The sequence below is a fragment of the Cynocephalus volans genome, chromosome 3 (assembly GCF_027409185.1).
Source record: "Cynocephalus volans isolate mCynVol1 chromosome 3, mCynVol1.pri, whole genome shotgun sequence".
Taxonomy (NCBI): domain Eukaryota; kingdom Metazoa; phylum Chordata; class Mammalia; order Dermoptera; family Cynocephalidae; genus Cynocephalus; species Cynocephalus volans.
In genome coordinates, this window is record NC_084462.1 from 158,409,126 (window position 1) to 158,434,286 (window position 25,161).

At 50.7% G+C, this 25,161-nt stretch overlaps 1 protein-coding gene across 2 annotated transcripts in view; it reads left to right on the forward strand.

Annotated features, from left to right (window-relative positions):
• Positions 1-25,161, forward strand: part of ADCK1 (aarF domain containing kinase 1) — a 113,380-nt gene that overhangs the window by 43,512 nt on the left and 44,707 nt on the right. For both annotated transcript variants that reach the window (XM_063090741.1, XM_063090742.1), the window contains one exon: positions 3,193-3,396. In XM_063090741.1, coding sequence (XP_062946811.1) covers positions 3,193-3,396 — 204 coding nt within the window. The remainder of the gene's footprint in view (positions 1-3,192; positions 3,397-25,161) is intronic.

Sequence of the window (25,161 nt, forward strand, 5' to 3'; positions counted from 1 at the left end):
TGAGCGAATGACGCATAGTTGCTATCAATATACGTTATGGTGCCTGCCTGGCTTGCCCTGAGGTACGCAAGTGGACAGGGGACACTGTCCCAAGAGCTGATGTGCCATGTAACTGGTCAGTCAGGTGTAGACCGGCCTTCTTGGGCTTGTGTGACCAGAGAGGACTCCCTGCATTGCCCAGACAGTATCTCAAAGGTGACCGTCACTTTGTGTCAACAGACACCTGACCTGAGACTGGTTCAAGCCACAGGTGAGGGACAGTAGAGCCCCAGCTGTGGTCCCTGGTGTGAAGAATTGGCAGGATGAGGCTGATGCTTTCTGAGGGCTGCCAGCAGCAGAGACAAATGCAGATGTAAATCCAACGTATACAAAGTGGTGGAGCAGGTGTTTCAGCAGCACACACACAACACACGTGTGTTCACACACAGCAGCACATGCACACAGCAACATACGTACACACACAGCAGCATATGCACACACACCGATACATGTACAGCACACAGCAGCACACACAGCACCACATGCACACACACAGCACACACACACAGCAACACATGCGCATACAGCAACAAAATGCACACACACACAGCACACACAGCAACACATGCACACGTGGGCGCGTGCATCTTTGCTTACATTGTTCTCTTGATCTGAAGTGCCCTCCTTTTTCATCTTAATCCATTCAGATTCAGTTTCAAGGCTTACCCCTGTGTATCAGTCAGGGTGCAGTCACTCCAGCTATTTGAACAGGGAAAATTTAATATACAGAATTATTAACTAGTAAAAGGTGGTTGACTCCTGACAGGAGTAAAAGAAGATTCTAAGGCTACAGAAGCAGAAAACACATAAAGCAGCTACGCCTAGGGCCGAGGGATAGTGAGCAAGGATGGGACCACGGACACAGCAGAAGTCCTCCCACCTGCAAGGCTGACAGCTCCCACCCGGGGCTGCCTGGGACAGACTGCCACCGAGGGGACATGGTGGAAGGCCTGAGCCAGGGTGGGCCCCTGGGCAGTCTGTGGGTGGAGGGTGTGGGCCAGAGCCAGTGTGTACCTGCTGCCCCGGGCTGTCTCTGCTGTGTGAGTGACTCTGCTGGGTCTCCCCAGGAGGTAGAGGGCCTGGGCCTGGGTCCACAGTAGGTCCCCAGTGAGCATGTGGTGGTTGATGTCTTTACTGGGAGGGGAGGAGAACATGGGCATGTCCTCACCCCTTCTTCCTCCACTTCCTCTTGGTGTTGACTGTGACATCTGCCCAGCTGGATCCTGGCACAGCTTTGACATGGGGTTTGATGTGCCTTTTGTGTGAGTGGGCAGCAGAGACCAGTGCAGCCCCCACTGGAGAGCGTCTGCTGGATCTGGGCTCTGGTGGCATAGGAGCCATAGGACTGATGGACTGTGGATGCCTCTCTGGCTGCTCCTTATTCTGCTGTTGATGGAGCCTTTTCTCCTCTGCTGGGTTGGGGGTCAATTATTTGAGCTGCAAAATGTGGTTTGTCCCTAATGGCCTGAAGCCTTGTACTGACCACAGGGAGGTGACCAGCTCTGTGTTTGACCCTGTTTGTCTTCTTTCTCATGTCCTTCAGTGTGGCCTCAGCCAGCTGTGGCACTGACTATACCCAGCTCTTTGTGACCTTCTGCCATTGCCCAGTTTCAAATTCTTAAGAGAATCTCCCCCTTCTACCGTCAACCCTTTGGCTCATCTAGGGGCACTCTCACTCTCTCTCTCAATTAGGACTAATTTCCTTCTCGATGCCCCCTCCTGCCAGGGAGAAAAGACTCTCATTGGCCCAGCTTGGGCCAGGTGTCCACATCAAGGCTAGAGGACGCTGCTCAGGGGGGTGGAGTCTGAGAATGGGATGGGGTGGGAAGCCGAGATATCCAGCAAAGCCAGAAGTGGACAGTCTCCGAGGGCCTAAGGACAGACAGCCTGCTAGGGCCCAGAGTCTGGGGCATTGCTCTTCTGTGGTGGGAGGTGGGCCGATGGGCCCCCAGTTGCTAGGACAAGGGCATTGAGGGCTGCAGTGCTCTTAATTTCTAAAGTAACGATTTACGCTGCGGTTTGCTTGGCAGCTAATTATGTAGGATATTTGAACATTTCTTCCATCTTTGTTGCCAACTGTTATGTAATTCTTCGTGTGGTTTTATTGCCCCCAATATGTGCTTAATGACATCCACATTCTTTGTAGCTCTCAAGAGAGTAAACTGTCTATGGTCAGTGTTCACTCTCTTGGTTAACTTTGTTGGTGGAAGCAGGTGCCAGGTTCCCCCGGGGCATTGGGATCCCTTGTCTTCTGTGTGTGCCCATGGCACCATCCTGCCTCAGAAGCTGTAGCTCCTAGAAGACAGGACCCTCACAGTAGCAAGACCATCAGCTGGGCTTGGGATGATGACTAGGAATACACAGCTTGGGAGCAGTTGGGGCCACCTCTAGCTCTGGAAGGACAGGTGAGCATCAGCGTGTAAGTTCAGGCTGCCTTGTCCCAGATAACCTGCTCAGCCACCTACTCCATGTGCCCAATACCCTCAGTATAAGGATTCCTCTGGTTAATAGGAGACTGCTGCTGAAGTTTGCTGTGTTAAAAGAGCCTTAGATTTGGAGCCCTAGATTTTGGACCATCCTTTGACATGTGTTAGCTATTTCTTTATAAGCAAAACAACTGAGTTTCTCGTTCTTAAAAATACTGACACCTGCCTCCCTGAGCTGCTGTGAGGATTAAAAGATATAATGCATATGAGCATGTTTTATAAATTATAGAGATCCAGACAAACATAATGTATTATTAGTATGTCTGAGGGGTGGGTGCAAATGTTAACTCAGTGTACCCTTGAATGAGTCATAAGTAGATTAGAGTTGGTTGGTTATTTCTGAGGAAGTGAGACCCAGACCAGGTAAGCTTTGATGGAGAGGAGGAGATGGGAAGCATCAGGCCATGCATAGAGGCTGACCATAGTGTGAGGTTGGAGTTGACTGCTCTGGGTACCAGGAGACTGAAGGAGGACATTGAGAGGGAAGGTGAAGGGAGGGGTGCGTGTGTGTGTGTTTGTGTGTATGTGCTTGTGTGTGTGCATGCATACACCTTCCCTGGACACTAGGGAGTAAATGATATTCAAGCAGAGGGAGCAGGAAGAGGGACCAAGGTCCAGGGAACAGTCTGCACTCACACCTCTCTGGCCCTGGCCTATCTCCCTGCAGGTGCACCTCCGCTCTGCCAGGCGTCTCTGTGAGCTCTGCTGTGCCAACCGGGGCACCTTCATCAAGGTGGGCCAGCACCTGGGGGCTCTGGATTACCTGCTGCCAGAGGAGTATACCAGCACGCTGAAGGTGCTACACAGCCAGGCCCCGCAGAGCAGCATGCAAGAGGTCCGCCAGGTCATCCGTGAGGACCTGGGCAAGGAGGTACCTGCCTCTGCCAGAAGGGTGGACTGGGGACGGTACACTTGAAGAGGTCCCGGCAGAGTTCTTGCTGCCTGGGCCCAGGGTGCTGGGGATCTACCATTTATGTAGAACTAATGTCATAGCAACTCTCAGTGCTGAAATCAAAGAGCTCAGAAGAAACCTCAGTGGCCCTCAGTAAAAATATTAGTTGAACCATATGAAATTGTTCATATTTGATTGTTTTTGACCTGCAACCTAATATGATTCATATGGTTCAACCTAGTAATATCTATCAGTTATTGAGGGTTTACCACGTGCTGACAGCTGTGCTGTGTTCCCTGTTTTATCTCATTGAATGCTCATGGCAAGCATGTGAGGTAGGTGCTGTTATCAACCCCACTTTGCAGATGAAGGCTGAAGGCTTAGGATGGTGTGGTAATAGGGCAGTGTTGGTGAGTGTAGCCAGCACTGTGTTCTATGATGCCATCGGTCAGTGGTCCAAGGTGGCCCATTCTAAGTCAGTAATCTTTAATTGTTCCTCTGCAAGCCATAACATCTTTGAGGATGAAGACCATGACAATCATTTTACCCTGTGTCCACAGTACCAGGACAGTGAGGTATACATAGGTGCCCAGTGTTTGTTTAATGAGCATTAAACATGAACGAGTGACAGCTTCCTCAGGCTTCTCATGGGGGCCGAGAATGGTGGCAGATACTAGTTCCATTTTTATTGATCTTCATGGAGCAGGCCCTGACTGTCAGCCCTTCATGTGGAGCTGGTGCCAGGTGCCCAGCGCCAGCCAAAGATGTCTCCCTCCCCAGTAATAACGTGGCCTGGAGGGGGCCTCATTAACTGATGCTTGATGTTGGGGGGGCCCGCATCACACAGGAGGTGACTCCCTTGCCACCGAGGGACATTTCCTCCAAAGGGAGAGACTTTGAGTGAAAGGTAAACCCAATTTGGGGCTGGGGTCAGAGAGCAGGCTGCATGCAAGGAGGAGCAGGGTCAGGATGACAGGACCCCAGGCAGAGGGGACAGGATCAGCTCAGTGCTGGCCTGCATAGGTTTTTGCTTCTCACCAAGACTGTTGGCCTCTGACTTCCAACAGCATGAGAGTCAACCCCAAATTAAAACTAAATAAGTCATTGTAGTAACAGTGCCAAGTGCCACACACCCGCCCAGAGGGGGTGGATGTGAGGGAGGGTAGGGCAGGCAGCAGGAGATTGGGGGGGCAGGGCAGGAGCAGGTTAGGGGCTCCTCTAAGATCGGGGGGGAACAAGATGGGAAGTTTGGGGTGTCAGAAGTTGTGGGGGGCCCACCCAGCTGGCTGAAGGATGTTTGGGGTTCGAAGACATTGCCTGCATCTTCAGGGCCTCTTCTCTAATTCCCCCGGCCAAGTATCCTGAGCATGGTGGCCATGGAGCTCCTATCCCCTGTGTGTCTGGAGCTCCCTGAGAGAGGGAGCCTAATGTCAAGGACATGGTTCTGAGGGGGCATCCCTCCCAGCTGGGAGGCTCAGAAACCTCTGGTTTCTTATTGCGGCCCCCACAGGCACACAATCAAAGTCTTCCCTCCCCCCTTTTCCTCCCTCCTGGGAAGACAGCATTTGTCCCTGATGACACACTTTCTCAGCCTGTAGGTGGAGGGAGGGGAAAGGGGCTGTGTGGGAAGCAGGGTAGGTGGGCTCGGGGGCGTGAGGGCGGAGAAAAGTCACTCACTTTGCACTCCCCTCCTCTTCTAGCCCCTCCCATGATGCTTCCCGGGGAGCAGCTCTCACCCCCAGGACGATGTGGCTCCCTCACCCCGGTCTCTACACCAGCCCTAGGGCCTTCTACAGAAAGCTCCGTCTCATCCCTGGTTTCAGGACTGTGGTTAAAGAAAGTGGGGTCTGTCATGTGTCACCACCTCCCTAGGCCCCAGTCCTTGGGTAGGCTCTGAGGTTACCCAGCTCAAAGATTGCAGAGGAAGTGGGATGGCAAGAAGGGGCTCTAGAGGCATTCTGGCCTCTCGAGGACACTTCACACTGACAGAGGTCTGAGATGGTCACTAGTGTCCTCAGACCAGTCCCTGTCCCAGGCAGATGTCCCAGCTTGGGAATGGGGGATGAGATGGAGGTTGTAGCACTTCTGGACCCCTTTTTAGTTCAGGATTAGTCAGAATCCCTGGACATCTGCTGGCACCATCAGTGCAGAGGCAAGGGTGAGCAAAGGGGCATTATCCTCGTGTAGGGTTGGCTTAGCAGGGAGAGTGCCAGGGACCACACAGCTGAGGGGGGCAGTGACAAGCAACAGGACTAGACCTAGGCCTTCTGATTCCCAGGCCAGTGATTTGTCCTCTACATAGCAGAGCTTCTGTTTGGCAGGGGAAAAAAGCAGCTTTTGGTGTGTGTGTCTTGGAAGTTTCTCTGCTAGTATTACCAGAAAGAAACTTACTTTTTTCCTTTTCTTTTAATGTTAGGATTATGTCCCAAAGGACACGTTCTGGGAGGCAATCAAGAGGCCAAACTCTAGGGAGTGGGGTCATTTCTGCTGCCCCCAAAGTGACCTGGGTCTGCAATGGGTTGGAATGGTCTCGACCTTGATACCCTGAATGCCCTTGGGGCTGTGGGTTTGAATGCAGTGCTGACCTTGGCCAGCAGATGGCGGTTGAGCTTGGGAGTCAGGGAGGGATGTTGAAGGCCTGGATGTTCCGTGCTGAGGGGATCCTGACCAGGTGGATGGGACCCTGGTTCTTTCTACTCTTGGGCATGGCCCATGCTGTGGGTGAAGCCCAGGCTGATATCTCTACACCCTGAATTGGGCAGCTGTAGGCCTCAGCCCTGAGACTGTTGACCACGCTGGCCCCCATGATCCCTTAGCTCATTGTTGGAGGACCTGGCATGGTTCTTCACAGCAACTACCAGCCCATCCTTATACCTTCCTCAGCTGGGTTAGGAGTCCTCTGAGGCCCCCCGCAGGCCCTAACAGCTTGCATTTCTGTGGTTCAACACCTTTTCCTTCATTCTTTCATTGCTTCTCTTGTTTGTCCAAGCAGCAGCTATCTAGTGAAAAAGGCACAGTGCTGGACACTGTGGATGCAGCCAAGAATGGGTGCGACCTCATTCTAGCCCCTGAGTCTGGGGTCATGGGGAATTACACTCGTCGCAGTAACACCTGGCCATATAAGTGCCGAGGAGTTTGCAGGGGAGACAGAGGTTACATTTGATGGGTGGAGGCTTGCTGAAGCAGGTGGCATCTGACCCAGGCCCTCAGAGATGGGTGGGATTGGAGGAGGTGGGGGTTGCAGTGGGTGATTGCTGATTAATGAGATGGGCTCAGTACAGGAGCAGGGACAGGAAAGCATGAAGCAGGAGGGTGAACCATGAAGTCTCGTTGACTAGAATGGCCAGTAGTGGAACTGAGGCTGCAAAGTTGGGGCTGATACCACTTTATGAAGGGCATGGAATGTTCTTTTTGGAATGTAATCCTGAGGGAGGGGGAGTCTTTAAAAGGGACCTGAGCAAAGGATGGATGAAGAGACTGAGATATACGAAGTGGAGAGGGGGGTAGGATGGGGGTGGTTGAAAAAAAACAGGCCTAATAGCCTGATCATCTTAGTAATAAGGGAAGTGAGGTCATCTTTTACAAGTGTACAAAGATGTAGGTGGGTAGAGAGCTTGGGGATAGGGTTATGTTGGGACTTAAGAGATGATCAGTAGAATCGTCAGCTGCACTGGTGTAGTTATCTTTGGTCATGGAGACACACGCATGCACACATACACTCACACACCTATACCTGCCTTCCCTAACACATTCAGACAAATGAGATCTTGTTACAACATATTTTAAGAAATGATCCAGTTTTGTTCATTGTCCTGGAATATCATTGTAGCAGATAAGGTTCTTTCCACCTCTGAAATTCTAGGAGAAGCTGGAGGAAATGAGGGCAGCTGGTGGAGGGGAGCACAGCCATTCCTTTGCTAGGGATAGTGTGGTTTGGCTTGTGTACTCTGAAACATATTTTTATCAGTCTTTTACCCCCTGAACTCTCCTCCTGGGGTGGGTGGGGACTTAGACTCAGCCTTACTTTATGGCTTCCCATAGTACCCAGGACATTCAGGTGCTCAGTGTTCTTGATGGACCACCTGGCTGGAGTTTCCATGAGAATGCAGAAGAGAAGATGCGGGGGTACCACTGTGTGGCAGATGGAAGGACGTATACACTGTCCTTTTGTAGGAACCCACAGGTGCAGGGGGAGAGCGACTTTTTTGTCTCATTCAGCTGAAGGTTTAAGCAAAAGTTCAGAAAAGAGATAAAGAAGCTCTTCCCCCAAGAACACCAACTGTCTATCAAACTTGGCAGTGGTGGCAGAGGGAAGGCACTCACTGTGGGTGTGAGGACAAGCATGGGCAAGGGCAGAATGGGGGGAGGTGAGGCAGGAGAATGCCTGGTCTGGGCCAGGGGCACACAGCACCTCTGCTGGCACACAGAGAGCTGGTGAGAGCTAGGAAAAGGCAGCTGTACCTTCCTCCAGGCTGCGGCAGCCGTCAGGGCTGGGCTGGATTCATTCCTATATTAATCAGGGTTCTCCAGAGAAACAGAACCAATAGGATATGAATGTGTGTGTGTGTGTGGATGTACGTATATATATATGTATATAGAGAGAATGAATGATTTTAAGGAATTGGCTCATGTGGTTGTGGAGGCTGGCAAGCCCCAAACCTGCAGGCTGGAGACCCAGGAGAAGCTGATGCTTAGCTCCAGTCCTAAGCTGTCCGAGGGCCATCCACTGGCAGAGTTCCTTCTTGCTTGGGGGAAGGTCAGTCTTTTCTTCTGGTCAGGCCTTCACCTGATGGGATGAGGCTCACCACATTACAGAGGGCAATCTACTTTACTCAGAGTCCACTCATGTAGCTGTACATTTCATCCAAAAACACCCTCATGGAAACATCCAGAATAATGTTTGACCATATGTCCGGGCACTGGGGCCCAGCCAGGTTGACACATTAAATGAACCATCGCAAGTCCCCGTATGGCCCTCGGCCAGGACTGCACGTTTGTATCTTGGTCCTGCTTTCACACGGCACTTGCGCTTTGTATTGAGCCTTTGAGGTGGGCGGGGGCCAGACCGCCTGCTGGTTTGTTGCTTTGTGACCTTGGGCACATTACTCTCTGTCCCTCAATTTCCTCATCTGGCCTGCTGTGGGGCTGGAATGAAGTAATGAATGTGGAGCACCCAGAGTGTGCCGGGCACGGGGCAAATGGCCACTGAAAGTTAGCTATGGTTTCTGTGCGTTATGCCGGATGCTTTATGTGAGCAGGGAACTGGGATTCTGAGATTCTTGTAAATGGCAGAGTTGGGTCTTTAACTAGATTTTCTGATACCTAATGTGTAGTCTCAGCCAAGGGCCACCGGGGAATTGGGATGGTTCATTTAATGTGTCTGTATGGTTCTCTGTCCCATACGCTATTTTGCTAGAAGACTCCTTTCTCTTCCCCGTGAGGACGAATACTCAGCATTCTATCCATCAGTCAGCCCCTTCCCTCCCACTGTTGGAAATCTCTCACAGGCTGCCTGGGGAGCAGCCTGGGCTTCTAGCGTACTGTCCCCTACCTTGGGGGGCTGCTGGCAGCTCAGCTGATTGTGCTTAATTGCTGCAATTTCCAGAGGCCCTTCAGCAGTGACTCCTCTGGGTTAGGGACTGACTTTTGTGCTCTTGGCCCCCAGGCAGGGCTGACTCCATGGATGAGGGGGTAGAGGCAGAGGTCTGGCTATTGTCAAGGAGGAGCCACAGGTGCCCAGGTTCACGGAGTTGGTGGCTCTGCTGTATTCAGGACTCATCACCAGCCCTCCTTACTTGCAAGTTGGCAGCTGGACTCAGTTTCCCTTACTGTGTCCTGGTGGACCTGGGTGTGGGGTGTATGCAGGGATGAACATGCCCAGAGTTGGACTATGGCTAGAGGAGTGGCTGGGGCCTAAGGGGCTAGGGGAGCCCCTCCTACCCTGAGGGCCAACTCCACCTGTGGCCCGAGGCTGGCAGGAAACTCTCCACCCTCCCCCACTGGTGACAGACGCCTGCAGGCTCACGTATTCTTTACTGCCTCCTTTCTAGTGTTGACCCAACTTCTCCGCATCCTTCCTTACTCACATACGTATATTGAGCACTTCCTCTGTGCTACATACTGTGCCAGCCCCTGGAGTCCCTGCCCTCTGGAGCCCTGGCCCCTGCTTGCCCACACTGGAGGAGGTCAGCTCACCCCTCACCAGCACCAGGCTGCTCCACTGGCCTGAAGCCACCTTGAAGCCTTCCGCTGTCTTTAGATTTACTTCTTCTGATCCTGAGCACAGCCTTTGTTTATTCTGGTGGTGTTTTTTTGGTATCACCCAGACTGTCCCTGAGAAGGCCACCAAATGAGTGTTCTGGGAATGGAACAGAAGGATCTGGTGGCCATGAAACTGTGTATGGGCAGGACTGAGGGGCTGGGGAGAGACGAGCCCCCTCCCAGCTTGGTCTCGTCCTGCCTTCCCAGCAGCTCTCAATAAAAAGTACATTTATATTAAAAACATAAAAAAACATTTTTCCCCCCAATAACGCCAAACATCAAAAGGAGATCTTTATCAATTATGAGAGAGATTTTGGCCATAAAATGGTAATTTAACGAGTGGGAGAGGGATGGCGGGAAGCATTAATGTCAGCTGGGACCAATGGCCTGCCATTAGTCACCGGGGGAGAGGGGAGGCGGCAGCCGCGGTGGCCCTGGCTGGTTCTTGATCCCCACACCCCATCTGGCCGGCCCCCTCCCTGCGGCCGCTGCCCTCCCTCAGGCCTGCACACCTCTGCTGGCCCCCAAGGCTGTCCCGGTAGGGGCCCCCACTCCAGTCTCTGAGGCGCCTTCAATCCGATTGTTCTGCAGCTTCTGTATGAATCTTACACTGTTCAGGTCACGTCCCTCTTGTGCCTTGGAATAAAGCCCCACAGTGAGCACATCAGGAGCTGCTCCCACTTTCCTTCCAGCCTTGTGGCCACTCCAGGTTCCCGCCATTAACCTGCGTGTACACCTCAGGCCTTTCACGCTGTCCTCTTGTTTCCTCCTTTCCACTCGTGGGACCCATTCCCACCCTTTAAACTCCAGGTGTCACCACCACCACACACACATGCACATTCTGAAAGTTTGCCAGGGGTCAGGCACTGTTTCAAAAGGTTTCACATGGATCAAGTCATCACTGTCTGAGGTAGATGCTATTATTAACCTAATTTCACAGATGGGAAACTGAGGTACAGTTTCTGGTAAAATTTTCTTCCTTGGTTTTCTCACGTTTCCCCAAGTCAGGATGAATGGCTCTTTTGCATTTCTCCAGGATACTTCCTGTCCCCTAGTGTAGCTCTTACCCAGTTACTTGTTGCTATGGTTGGTCCTTTCCTCATCTTGAATCCCCCACAGGGCCCAGTTTGGGCTTAGCACATGGTAGGTAATGGTACATGTTGTTGAATTGAATGGCAGAACTACCTCGAATATCTCTGCCCTCTTGTAGCCTTTGATGGCCTCCGTGCCAGGTCGAACTGACCCTGTTGTGAATCCAGAGCACTTGGCTTTGATGGTGGTGGTCCTCTCACTTCACCCTGGCTCTGTGGTCATCTCAGGTGGCTTAGGTTCTCAGGATGGCAAGTCTCCTCCCCCTCTCTTGAGGTTCCCTCAGTGTACTGCTCAGGGTCTACACTCAAAAGGTGCTCCATGAAAGATTATCACTTGAACAGAGATACTCCATCTGACTCAGGGCATTGTGGCTGAGGCCCCAGGAGTGTTATGGGGCTTGGAATCCTCAGGGAGGCCAGCTCTGCCTCTGTCCTGGGTTCTGCTGTTCCCAGGGCATTCCTGTAAGAGTCTGTGGAGGGCTTTGTGGGGGTATGACTGGGACTATCTAAACTAGAGGCTGAGGGCAAGGCCAGGGCCTGGCTTCTAGAAGGAGCAAAAGGATCATTCTGAGGCACTGTGGCATACAGGTTAGTAAAATAGGCTTTGGAGTCAGAGAGTCTTGCTTGAATCGCAAATGCCATCATTTTCTAACTGTGTCATGCTGGGTAAGGTTTATGAACTTTCTGAGCCTTGGTTTCCTCATCTGTAAACAGGCTGTGGTGAGGATGGAAAGATACATCCCATCTGTAGAGCAGTGCCTTGTGTATGGCAAATGCCAGCAAATGTTAGCTGTGCTTGTTATGAGCAGAGTTGTCTTGAGGATGAAATTTGGCAGTAAGAACAGAACCCCCATATGACATCCAGCACCTCGCTCGGGGCCTCAATCTTCCATGGGTTTGACAACTCGTTTTGCTCATCTTCTAGTGTTTGGTGGCAAGTGTTTTAGACAAAAGTTATCCGGGAGAAATACTAACTCATGGGTTGTGAGGGTTTAGAAATCTAGTGCAACCCCTGCATTGCACAGGTGCGGAAACTGAGGCTCAGAGAGGGTGAGTAATGGTCTTGAGTGGCACAGCTGGTTGGTGGTAGAAACAGGATTAGAACCAGCTCTCCTGACTCCTGATCTTCCTCTTGGGGGGAAGCTTAGTGCCCAGAACGAGAGGGCCAGCACCTGGGGATCAGGCTGGCCTTGCTGTCAAAGTAGCTCTCATCGTCCTTGGAACCTTGTGGTTTCCTATGGACTTTGAGGAAGCCATATTTTCATAAGTCCACTCCTCAAGGCAATAGGATTCTAGGGTGTTCTTTATATTCTTCCACTCGCCAGTAGCTTGGGGTGATCAAACCAATGTGCTCAGCACATCACCCTCAATCCACAGACCACACTTGGGGTGCTTCCCCCTCTTTGCGATCCAATGTGTAAGGTGGTGCTCAAGCCCCCTGATCAGCTGGTGTGTCTGGGCTGTTCCGTGGGCACTTCCCACAGATAAAGAGCCACAGCTCATGGTGGCCCCATTCGCTAACTGCAGGAAGGTTGGGATCCACCACTTGCCGGTTTGCTTACTCAGAAAATACAGGTTTGTTGAGCAACTGATATGTTATTACCTCTGTGCTAATTCAGTGGGGGATATAGGAAATGCCAAAGCGTGCCTTTCCCTCCCAAAGCCAAGCAGAAAGAACAATACACAGAGAGAGTAATTAGAGAGCAATTAAGAGAAGTGGTGGACTAACAGGTACAAAACTATGCTGTCTACCCTAGGTGCATCATTGTGTGGTATATGCATGTATTGAAACAACATACTGTACCCCACACAAATAAATATAACTAAAATTGAAGAAGAAAAGTTCAGGGGAAGTTCAGAGGAGGGTTCCTGGAAGAGGTGGGCTTTGAGATGGCCCTTGAAGGGTACGACTGAAGGAGGGCACACACAAGGGTATGCAGGGCTGGCAGTGTGGTGGTGAGCAGGGAATGCAGTTTGCTCAGTACCCAGAGAGCAGACCAGCTGGGCTGGAATGGCAGCAAACTGTGGGTAGATGGTGTGTTCATTTGCTAGGGCTGTGGTTATAGAGTTCCACAAACCGGTGGCTTACATAACAGAAACATATTGTTTCACAGTTCTGGAGGTCAGAAGTCCGAGATCAAGGTGTCAGCAGCTTGTTTTCTTCTCAGGGCTGTGAGAGAGCATCTGTTCCGGCCTCTCTCCTGGCTGCTGGTGGTTACTGGCCATCTCTGGTGTCCTTGGTGTGTAGACACATCACCCTGATCTCTTCCTCCATCTTCACATGGTGTTCTCTTTGTGTGTGTGTCAGGATCTGTCTCTAAATTTCTCCCTTTTATGAGGGCACAGTCATATTCCAGTATTTTACTCCAGTGTGACCTCATCTTAACTAATCACATCTGCAATGACCCAATTTCCAAATAAGGTCACATTCTGAGGTACTGGAGGTTAGAACTTCGATATATGAATATTAGGGGGACACAATTCAACCCATAAGAGATGGGTGCATTAGGTCTTTTGTGGTTATAAGGATTATAACCCCATCTTGCACTAGCTGAGGCAAAAGGCAGGTGCACTGTCTCCTGCAACCGTATTTTGGACAGGACTGGGGTAGAGTCGGGCCTTAGAGGTGCTCTTCCAGGACTCTTCTCTCTGCAGGTCAGTTCCACTATCAGTCATTTCCCTCCATGACCAGCTGCCACTGGCAGCTCTCAGCCCCACCTCTTCCCAGCCTCACCTCCAGGAGGGACTGACCTTGCCCCCCAGTTTCATTTTATAAAATTGCAGATCAGGACTCTGATTGGCTTAGCCTAAGTCAGATGTTGTACTGGGACGAATAGTGTCCCCTGTACCCCCACCCCCTCCTTTAAATTCATGGTGACCTAGAACCTCAGAGTGTAAAATAAGGTCTTTGCAGATATAATTAGCTATTGAGATGAGGTCATACTAGAATGGAGTGGGCCTTAAATCCAGTGACTTGTGTGCTTCTAAGAAAACCATGTGACAACAGAGGCAGAGATTCGAGAGACAAAGCTACATACAGGGAACTGCAAAGACTGCTGGCAGTTACCAGAGCTGGGAAGAGGCAAGGAAGGATCCTCCCCAGAGGCTTCAGAGGGAGCGTGGTCCTGCCAACACCTTGATTTCAGACTTCTAGCCCCCAGGACCATGAGACAATAAATTTCTGTTTTAAGCCACCCAGTTTGTGGTAATTTGTTACAGCAGCCCTGAGAAACTAATAGAGAAGTCCATTCTCAGACCCCTCACTGGCCCAGAGGGTGTGTGGGAAAGACTGATTGGCCCATCCTGGAGCAGGTACCTGTCCCTGGACCAGTCATTGTGGCAGGGGGGTGGGGTCTGCAGGAAGATGTTGCCCCTCTTCATTAAATCTCAGGGTTAGAGCTGGAGTGAGGTGGGAATCAGCACAGGCAGAAAAAGGCATAAAGGTAAATAAAGGTGACAAAATCGTAGATATTCATGTCAGTGGATAATGTCACGGTTTCTGTTTATTTGGCACTTGCTATGTAGTACCCATTGGCTGGAGGTTTTAAATACATTGTTTCTCATCTTCTCAATAATTCTGCAAGGCTGGTAGATTTTACCATTTTAGTTTTCCATATGAGCAAGCAGAGGCCCTGAGAGGTTAAGTAATGGCTACAGTCATATAGCTAAGAAGCAGCAGAACCAGGATTTGAACTCTGATGACGAAATCCCCACCCCTCCTGCCATTTCAGCTGCTGGCTCTGAGGAGGGCTGGTTTCTGGAGGCTGTTAAAGGGGACCACAGGCCTTGGACCTTGATGTGGCAAGTTTTAGGGAGTTGTCTTAGGCCCCGGTAAATCAGTTAGTATTGTGTGTGTGCATGCACGCGGGTAAGCCCGTATGACTGATAAGAGACATTTTAGGCAGAGTCAGCTCTCAGTTCAGGATGGATGGAGGGGACCAAGGCAGTAGCCCTGCAAGGAGGCTCTTTCCATCATCCCGATCTGGCAGAGGTGAATTCTCCCTATGGAGCCTTTTCAGCTGTCTCCCTGAGCTGGGGCTGCGCCAGAGCCTGTGTGTCCCAGGCTGGACAGTGAGTCAGGAGGCCACCAGCTAGAGGACAAATGCCATGGTCACTGCTCTTGAAGGAGCTGCCCTGGCAGCTGACCCATACCTTCTGGGACTGCCAGAGGGGCCACAGGGTCCTCATCTCCTCCTCATACGGAACTTGTGGCCTTCCTTCCCCTCCTGGGAGAAGCGGAGTGGGTCTCCTCTTGCAAGCTGCTCAGTGCTGGGGTTTGCGGCATGGGCAGGGTGGATGTGATTCTGGTGGCTTTTGATGCCTTATCCCCGTCTCCTCATGAGCCAGAGGATTGTCGTTACTGGTGATGGTCCCAGTAGAAGGGATGATGTGGAGGAGTCTCAGGCCTCTCCAGTCTCACAACAAACATAATTGCCAACACTGACTGATTGCTTTTGTGACAGCAGCTCATCTTAGCTTGGGTTGTCCCAGAAGCAGACTCCAAGACAAAAATTGGAGTGAAAGGGGTTTTGTGGGAAGCTGAGGTGTTGCCAGCACGGAAGTGGGGATGTGATTCAGGGAAGAGGAGGCAGTTGGTGACTCTGTGCTCTTAAACCAGCTGCCACTGTGGGCGTAGGAAACTTAATGCCACTGTGGGAAAACTGGGAAATGGAGCCAAGTACTCACCTTAGAATTGTCCCACCCAAGGGAGAAGGTAGGGTATTTATATGCTAGTGTCCTAACTTTTTCAATTGATGGCTGCCCCTGGGGGCTGTTAATTCCCGAGACTATGGGGAAAGAGCCCTCGGGCACAGATGCAAATACTGTGAGTTGCAAGTCAGGCAGGAGCAAGAGGAAAGATCTGAAGGGAACTGGCAGGGCACAGCATACTCCACAGGCATCATCTCATATAATCCTCTCAACTGCCCTATGAGGGAAAGTACTATTATTCTCATTTCCCATTTTACAGAGGAGCGAACTGAGGCCAGAGAGGTTAAATTACATGCCTAAGGTCACACAGAGAGTACGAGGCAGAGTCAGGAGCACAAGTCAGGGCTGACTCCAGGACCCAAGTGCCTAACCCCAGCATCCCGTTGCTCTCTGTAAGGAGAAACCTTTCCCAAAGGTTCCCGACCTAGCAGCTTACAGCTCCTCTCAGTATTCCCAAATGGGAGGCAGACGAGGAACTCTAGCAGGTCAAGGAACTACATGTTTGTTGTTTCCTCCATCCCAAGTGTGCATGAGATGTGTTCAAATGCATGGTTGCATTTAGTCCACACAACAGCTCAGCAAGTGGGTATTCCTTTTCCCATTGTTTCCAGATGTAGAAACCAAGATTCAGAGATGTTAAGTAACTTACCCAGGATCACACAGCAGGACAGTGGCTGAGCTGGGAATGGAGCTCAGGTGTCATCAGAGACACACACCTTCAATTCCACAGGCCCTCTCAGAGGCAAGTTACCCAGGAGGAGGGGCCGGCACTGATCCTCTGACCTCAGCCAGTCCTCCATTTCACCTCCAGCTCTGGCAGTCCCTGACCGAGGTGGCCTCAAGCCAATCAGATGATGGGGAGGTGCTTTTGGAAGCAGGAAGTGAGGTTGTCAGGCTCTCCTTGGTCTCACCTCTGGGAAAGGTGCTGTGCTTGCAGGCCGTGGCCTGGCAGTGGGGCCAGCCTTCCCTCCCCGCAGAGCAAGGACAGGGCTGTGTTCTTGGTCTCCTGCTGACCTTCTTAGAGCTGCTCTGTCTCCTTCTGCCACCCCGGGTCCCCTCTCCCCCTCACTCTCTACCTGATGCTGCTGCTTGGCAGCCGAGGGAGGGGAGTCCTGCAGGTCTAGCTGATTTATGTTCACTGTTGAAACAATAATGTTTAATCTGGAAAGGGCTAATCAATTTTTTATGCTGATTAGGAATAGGCCAGCTGTGCCTGCTTCTTTATTCATGGAGCTTCAACAACAAGCCCATTTCCCAGGCCAGTCTCCCTTGGTGATTTATGCCACGAGAGGCCCTGCTTCAAGGAGAGCCTGTTGGTGGCTTTGCCTGTGCCACTTTGGAAGGGAAGCTGTGGTGACTCCTGGTGTGTGTGTGTCTCCAACCAGGGAGGGTAGCCTGACTCCAGTGGAGAACCAGACTTGAATACGTATGTATGTTTGTATGTGTGCACATGTGCGTGTGGAGAGGTTGGCTGGTATAAAGCTGGGGCACAATTTAGGGAGTATAGGATGGAAGGTCAGAGTTACAGGATCATGGAATTAGAAAGGCTTACAAGGACCAAGAACGCTGGGCCGGCCCGTGGCTCACTCGGTAGAGTGCGGTGCTGATAGCGCCAAGGCCCCGGGTTCGGATCCCATATACGGATGGCCGGTTCGCTCACTGGCTGAGCGTGGTGCTGACAACACCAAGTCAAGGGTTAAGATCCCCTTACCGGTCATCTTTTAAAAAAAAAAAAAAAAAAAAAAGGACCAAGAACGCTAACACTCTCCTTTTACAAGTGAGGAGTTAAGACCTAAGGAAGGTGAGAGGATTTCCCTAAGGTCACACAGCTGGTTGGTGGCAGAGGGAACTGGACCCCTCATTCCACTTCAGAGTGCAGAACTCTTTGCACAGTAGTGCGAACGGTCTGAGAGGGTCAGAGGAGGGACCACGTGGGCTGCTTTGCTTATCTTATTGGTTCATTACAACTCTCTGACATCTGTGAGGTGCTTATATTTTAGGTAAAGAATGAGCTGTAGACATAAGAGGTTAGGATAAAATGAGAGGAAGTTATTTGAAGTCTGGGCTGCAGCACTCAGGTGTTCTTGGAATCCATGAATAGGGTCATAGAGAGGGGGAATGAGGGCTTTCTGGAGGAGGTGAAGCTTGAGCAGGACTTGCGTGGTAAAGTGGAGAATGAGCAGAAAGGCATGGAGAGGGCCCTTTGGGCAGGAGGAGTGGCCTGAGCTGAGTGGGGCAGGACTAAGGATGTAATATCTGGTGGGTGCCACCTGGGAGGGTGTAAGGAAAATGAAAAATGGTCAGGCTCCTTCGGCTGTTCAGAATCTTGCCAAGCATGACTTAGCCTGTCAGATACAAATATGTTAACTGCGCATGTGCACCCAGGTGTTCTTTGGTTATCTGACTTGCACCCAGGTGTCCCTGGGTTATCTGACTTAAGTATAAAGGACAAACGGCTCTGATCCACAGCGCCCCCAGGACGCCCTGGGAGGTCACCGAGGTGGCTGCTGGATCTGCTGGAGACTGCTGTAAGCAGCTGCGGCTGCTGCTGAGGAAGCCAGGGGTTGAGCTCGTGTTCGAGTAAAGCATGTCAACCTTGTCAATGGCTCCCAGGATCTTTTCCAATTACCTAGCTAGCAACCTGCATGTGAGGGTTCTGTGACCCAGTCTGTACAATGGGTTTGAAGGGTCTGTGACCCAGCCCGACAGACGGGTATCTGAACCTTGTTCCTCCAGGCCCAGGGCTGGAAGCACGGCACCCAGGCTGGGGTGGGGTAGGTGCTCTGCCTGGATGGCTTTGTATCCCACAGGCAGGGGCTACTGGGTGTTTGGACTTTCTGCAGCCCTTCTCCCTTCGGAGACTTCACCAATCTTTGTTATTTATTTATTGACTTTGCAGGTGTTTATTGAACTTCTCTAGTGTTGGCCCCAGGGATTATGTGGGTGGACAAGCTGCCATCAAGGTGCTTTTGATCTAGTTGTACGGAATGGCAGCTGTTCAACAAGTGATCAGAAGAATAAAGCTTTAATGACACTTGGGATAAATGCCACGAGGAAAAGTATAGGGTGCTCTGAGTTTAGGGGGTTTGGGTGTCCTTTTTTGAAGATGTGGTGTTGAAGCTGAGACTGGAAGATCGTTAACTGGTGGGAGGGCAGGGCAGAAAACTGAGAATGCAGAGGTGGGAAAGAGCTTGGATCTGACCAGGGACAGGAGAGGGCTGGTGGCAGCAGGGTGGGGGTTTGGGCTACTCTGCAAGGTGAGGCTGGAGAGGTGAGCTGGGCATGTCAAGGAGATCTGAGGCTGGCAGCCACTGACAGGCTCTATGCAGAGAATGGCACAGTCCAGTCTGCAATGGGGATCAGGTATGGAACTAACTGGACCACTAGTTAAGAGGCTCTGGTGGTCATCCAGGCAACAGGTGACAGTGGTTTAGACCATGGTCAGGGAGGAGGAGAGGAGTGGATGGACATATTTTAGAGACTGAATCAACAGGACTCAAGGTTGAATTAAATGCGGAGGGGCTGAGGGAGGTGGAGGTGCCATGATTGACAACCAGGGTTCTGGCATGGATTGTGGGGACCACCTCAGAACTGACCCCAGCTTGGAGATGTTTGGTCTACTTTCTGCTGCTATAAGAATATCATAAAAAACACCTCCCCACCAAAAAAAATATAGACTGGGTAATTTATAGAGAAAAGTTTATTATTGTTCTGGAGGCTGGGAAGTCCAAGAGCATGGTACCAGAATACAGAATACTTGCTGCATCATAGCACGGCAGGGGGCATCCTGTGGCAAGAGGGCAGGAGCATGCCTGTCAGCTCAGTCCTCTCTTCCTCTTTTTATAAAGCTACCAGTCTTATCACAAGGGCCCTTCCCTGATTACCTTATCTAATCCTAATTACTTCCCAAAGGCCCTACCTCCAATCAGCATATGAATTTAGATATTAAGTTTCCAACACATGAAATTTTAGGGACACATTCAAACCATAGTAGAAGGGGACAGAGGGAGTTGTGTGTTAGCAGGTCACCCTGCTAGCAGTTGGGGGAAGCAATTTTCTACAGACCTGGGATTTGTAGTTGCCCTCTCTTTCTTCAGGGTAGGACAGGTGGGTTGGTGGTCAGAAGGCCTGTGGGTCTGCCTAGGACCAAGCAATTTAGGGGTTAGCATTGAGAGGCCGAAGAGCCTGAATTCCCCAGTTTCCAGATATTAAAAAGCATCATCAGCATCCTGATCTAACTAGAGCTGTACGGTGTGTATCCCTGTAACTGGGTTTGTGAAAGGAGAAGGCTGTTACTTCAATAGCTAGAGCTACTTCTGCAGATCAGCTATGAAGTTGTCACTGCAATGGGAAGTCTCTCATGGGTCCCACTGCACTTCCCATATTTGGTGTGGGGCCTGGTGGTTCTGTGTGAGGTTGCAGAGGAAACCAAGCCTCTTGGGAAGAGATGTCATTTGAACTGATCAAGTTTTAGCATTTGACCCAGGGACTGGGAAGGAATATGTTTAAGAGGCAGCCAGGGGAGCAGAGGACCCTGTACCCTGGGAGAGGAGACAGGTGTCATTGCCTGTCATGGCAGGACTAGGGAGCTGTGATGTACTATAGGGAAAATGAAAAGTAAATGGTCCGGGTCCCTTGGGGGTTCAGAATCTTGCTGAGCATTTGATGTAAATGATAACTGTGCACATGCCCGCAGGTGTTCCTTGGCTATTGTCTGTGGATGCACGTGGGCACCCAGGTGTTCCTGGATTATCTGACTTGTACCCAGGTGTTCCTCAGTTATTGGACTTAAGCATAAAGGACAAATGGCTCTGATACACAGTGCCCTTGGGATGCCCCTGGAGGCCACTAGGGTAGCTGCTGCTAGCTACTTGAGCTTGCATCTGAATAAAGCCTATTAATTTTTACCCATGGCTCCTAGGACCTTTTTCGTATTACCCAGTCTGTGAACCTGCAGGTGAGAGGTTTGTGACCCAGTTTGTACAATGGGTTTGAAGGGTCTGTGGGCCCGAGCCCTAGCAATACATGTACTCCTTCCTGGTCCATTATATTGGGGTTCACACTTGGCCTATGTTCCCCTCATTTTATTCTCCAACTTTCCAGTCCCACCAGTTTCCTGGGAAACAAAGCAAAAGACTAGAAAGTGAAATACTGAGAGTATGACCCTAATGCTGTATGTCAGGGGTCAGCAAACTTTGTAAAAGTCCTGTACTAGGTTCCTATGGCTCTTGTAACAAATGACCACAAATCTAGTGGCTTCAATCAACACACATTTATAATTTCGCAAGTCAGAAGCCATAAAATTCAGGTGTTGGCCAGGCCACATTCCTTCTAGAGGCTCTAGGGGACAATCTTTCCTTGCGTTTCCCAGCTTCTAGAGGGTGCCTGCATTCCTTGGCTTGTGGCCCCTTCTTCCATCTTCAAAGTCAGCAGCATAGCATTTTCAATTCTCTCTCCCACCTCTGCTTCTCTTATCTAATTCTGGCCCTCCTATCTTCCTCTTATAAGGACCTTTCTGATTACATTGGGCCCATGTGGGTAATCCAGGACACACTCTTCCCACTTTGAACCTTAACTTCATCACACCTGTAAAGTCTTTTTTGTCATTCACAGCTTTTGAGGATTGGAACTTGGACATCTTTGGGGGTGGGGGGGGGGATATTTTTCTGCCTACCACAGGGCCAGATAGTAAATATTTTAGGTTTTGCAGGCCATATAGTCTCTGTTGCAACTTCATAATTGCCACTGTGGCACAAGAGATGCCATAGACAATGTGTAAATGAATGAGCATGCTGTGTCTCAATAAAACACAGCTCGACATTGGCAGGTAGGGTTTCTGACCCCAGAACCGATGTTCGTAACCACTGCTGTACTTCACCGGGGTCAGATAGTAGTGTTTGTTGTTTCCCCCAAGTGTGGCCTTTGTCTTCCCAGTAGATCCATGGTGTAAAGTAAGGCAAATCATAACTAAAGCCAAAATGTTTCATTATTTTAGTTATACTAAGTTTCCATTTATATTGTCAGAGCTAGGGCTCAGACCCTCCAAACCCATTGTACAGACTGGGTCCCCAGACCCATCACATGCCAGGCTGGGTCCCCATACCCCTCACATGCAGGTCCATGCTAGGTAATTGGGAAAGATTCTGGGAGCTGTTGGCAGATGACATGAGCTCAATCCTCAGCTTCCTCAGTGGCAGCAGCTTACAGGTCTGGTAGCTTACAGGTCCGGTAGTGGCAGTAGCCTTGCAGAGTATCCTAGGGGCACTATCAGCAGCAGCCTCCAGCAACAGTAGAGGCATCCTGGGATGGGAGGTGCCGTGGATCAGAGCCACTCATCCTTATACTTAAGTCCATAAACCAGGACACCTGAGTGCACGTGCGCAATTACACTAGATGATAACCAAGGAACACCTGAGCGCATATGCCTGTTTACATCAAATGCTCGGCAAGATTCTTAACATCTTAGGGGCCCTGACCATTTTTCCTATATTTTCCCAGCACATGGAGTCTGGGTTTTCCTTCCCCTAATGTTCCTGGGGCAGCACTGCAGCTAACACCTGCAAAGTGGGTCTGGAAAACTTCTTACTGGCTAAAACATACTCAGGTATAATAAGGGCTTTGGTACCTGAGCTCTTGTTTTTGGCTCTGAGGCGTGGGGACATAGCTTAGGCTCATTTGCTGTGTGGCATCTTGCTACCTCCTGAAGCTAAGGAGTTTGTCCTGATAGCAAATGGAACTGCTAAAAGCAAAGGATGCTCATGCTTTATCTTCTCTCTTCCTAGAGTTTTGGGTGTAGGAACATCTGAAGGTTGTTGGAAAAAGGCCTTTGGGGTTTAGTGAGGGTGAGTCCATTGAGTCTTTGAATTCTGGGCCTCAGCAGAAGTGGATGTGAGCCTTTGTGGCCAGGCTTTCTCCCAGTGGGTGTGAGCTGTGATGAGGACCCTTTCCCATGGGGAGCCTGGGAAGCCCAAATCTGCTTGTATTCTGGTTGGCAGTCGCAGGCTCTCTCCTGTGGCTCTATCTCATGCACCTTATTTATGGTTCATATGTGCTGTTCCCTCTGATTGGAGGCCTTCCCTGTCTTCCTTCAGCTAGTTAACTGGCTCTTCATCCTTCAAGCTCAGCTTTGTCACCTCCTCAGAGAAGCCCTCCTGCCCTCTCTGCCCAGGTTCAATCCCCTGAACATAGGCTCTTATGGTACCAGCTCTCCCTTCATTGCACTTACTGGAATTAGCCATTTATTTGTGATTACTTGATTAACTCCTGTCTATCCCCCTGGACTTTATCCTTCAGTAGTGACCCCAGAGGGTGGTGGCTGTACCCAATTTGGACTCACTCCCTGTTGAGTTGCCAGTGACTAGCACAGTGCCCTGCACATATTAGTTACTCAGTAAATGTTTGTGGGATAAATACATGAATGGCCTTTAGCGAACATGTCCTCCTCTATATCAAATGGGGGCAATAATATCTCCTCCAGCTAACCTCAAGAGAGGGTTGAGAATTACATAAGAGCACTTCGAAGGCACAAAACATTATGCAAATATAAAGAATGACCCATGGTTGAGCATTCAGTCCCTGTAGAGCAAAGATATCCTGACATTCCCTGTGTCAACCAAGCTCAGATTCAGGGAGGAGGTGATAAGTCCTTATGTGGGTGGGCTTGCAGTGGAGGGTGCAGAGCTCAACCTGCCACATTCCTGGGTCTGATCTGGTACGACCTCTCTCTTGGCCTCTGATGGGGTGTGAGCAGTTAGCCTTCTGAGCATTGTGTGGCTCCAAAGGGCTCATTGCCTCTGTACTTCGATCACCCTGGGGATATCTGCACAGGCTGAGTCCTAGACGTGGGGGTCTCTGGCTTTGTTCTGCACTCGGTCCAAGATCTCTGGTCTCTTTTACCCCAGAGATCTCTGTTGCAGGCAGGGGCAGGGACATGGACATGGACATGTCACCCTTTGAGGCTGTAGGTGTTATTAAGATGGGGAACATTGAAAGATTAGATTTATGACAGCCAGCGGTAGATTATGAAGAATAATTTATCAAATGTCAGTGCCTGTAGCCTACAATTTACAGAAGGTATGCTTAAGCCGAGGAAATCTGATTGGACTGCCCCCTCCCCCACCACTAATGAATGACAGCTCTAATGGATGGCTTTCCAGGCTGGCCAGTCACACTGGCTGTTTATCTGTTTTTTATTAATCATTATTATCACAACATTTCCTTAGAGTCCCTCCACCCACAGCTCTTGAAGTGCCCAGCACCCAGGAGGCTCCCTCGGCCACCTTAAAGGAACTGTGTAGCTATTTCTGGGAGGTGTTTCAGCTACCCTGGGTCAACTGGGAGGCCCAAAGTTGCTTCTCCATGAGAGGATAGGGAAAGTCTAACCTTAGCTCCACTTATTCATTAGGAAATGCTTACTGAGCACCAGTTCTGTGTCAGGCGCTTCAGGACAATGCTGAGCAAAAGCAGAAGTCTCTAGAGTAGAAGGGAGGAGGAGATTAAGCAATTAAAGTGGAGGTTAAAGTGCAGCTGTGGCCATTGCTCTCAAAGAGGGCCCACGATCTCGGAGAATGTACCAGGGGAGGCTACGCTGAGGAGGTGACAGTTGAGCTGTGATTTGCAGGATGAGTGAGGAATGGGAACATCCTGGGTAGAGAGGATGGCTGTGTAGAGGCCCTGCGGGGTGTCACGAGGGAGTGTGCTGGTGGCTGAAAGAGGTCATCTGGTTGGAGCAGAGAGAGCCGGAGGGAGGGCAGAGGGAGGAGATGGCACAGGAGAGGTAGGCAGGTCACACCCTGTGGATCGCGTTAAGGACTTTGGCCCTGGGAAGTGATTTAAGCAGAGAGAAGTGACATGATCTGCAGATGTCTGGAAAACTCACTCTAGCTATCTGTGGAGGATGGGTTGGAGGAGATAGGAATGCGGGTGGGTGGGCCACTTAGGACGCCCTTGCAGCCTCCAGGTAAGTGAGGATCGTGGCTCCCACTCACTGACAGAACAGGACGGTGGTCATTATACCACTCTGCCCTCTTCCCTGGAGGCATCACGTGAGGAACCCACTACTCCTCCTGCAGTCATGGGGCGTCTACAATGGGCTGTATTCTTGACCCTTTATGTGTGTGGTTTCATACAATAATCCTATGAGGTTGATATTAGAATAACCATTTTACAGATGAGGAAACTGAGGTACAGAGGGGTATGTAACTTGCCCAAACTGGTGCACCCTGAAGCCAGGGTTTGAGCCTGGTCGGTCTGACCCAGAGCTTGCATTGGAATCACGATGCTATGCTGGCTTTCAGGCCCAACTGTCCTGCCCAGCTGTTGGGCATATCCTGGGGGGCACACCCACAGCCATCCTGAGTGTGGCTACCCCTGGCTTCTTCTCTACCTGTCAGCTGCTTGTCACCATCCCTTGGGAGGAAAGAAGCTTGGGCTGACCTGTGATGCCCTTGGCAGAGCCTGGTGGACGACTACCTTGTGGCTGGAGGCTCTTCGGCAGTTGGTAAGAGCTGAGCATTGTGCCAGCCTCATGCAGGAACTTAGACAGGAGCACTGCTTTGTATTTTCTGGGGCTGACCCCTGTCACAACGGCCCCAGGTTCTGCTGCTAGCTCTTTGTTTTCTTCCCAGCTTGGCAGTAGCAATGGCTAATGGCTGTTCAGAACCCACAGTTTGATCCTTCAGAA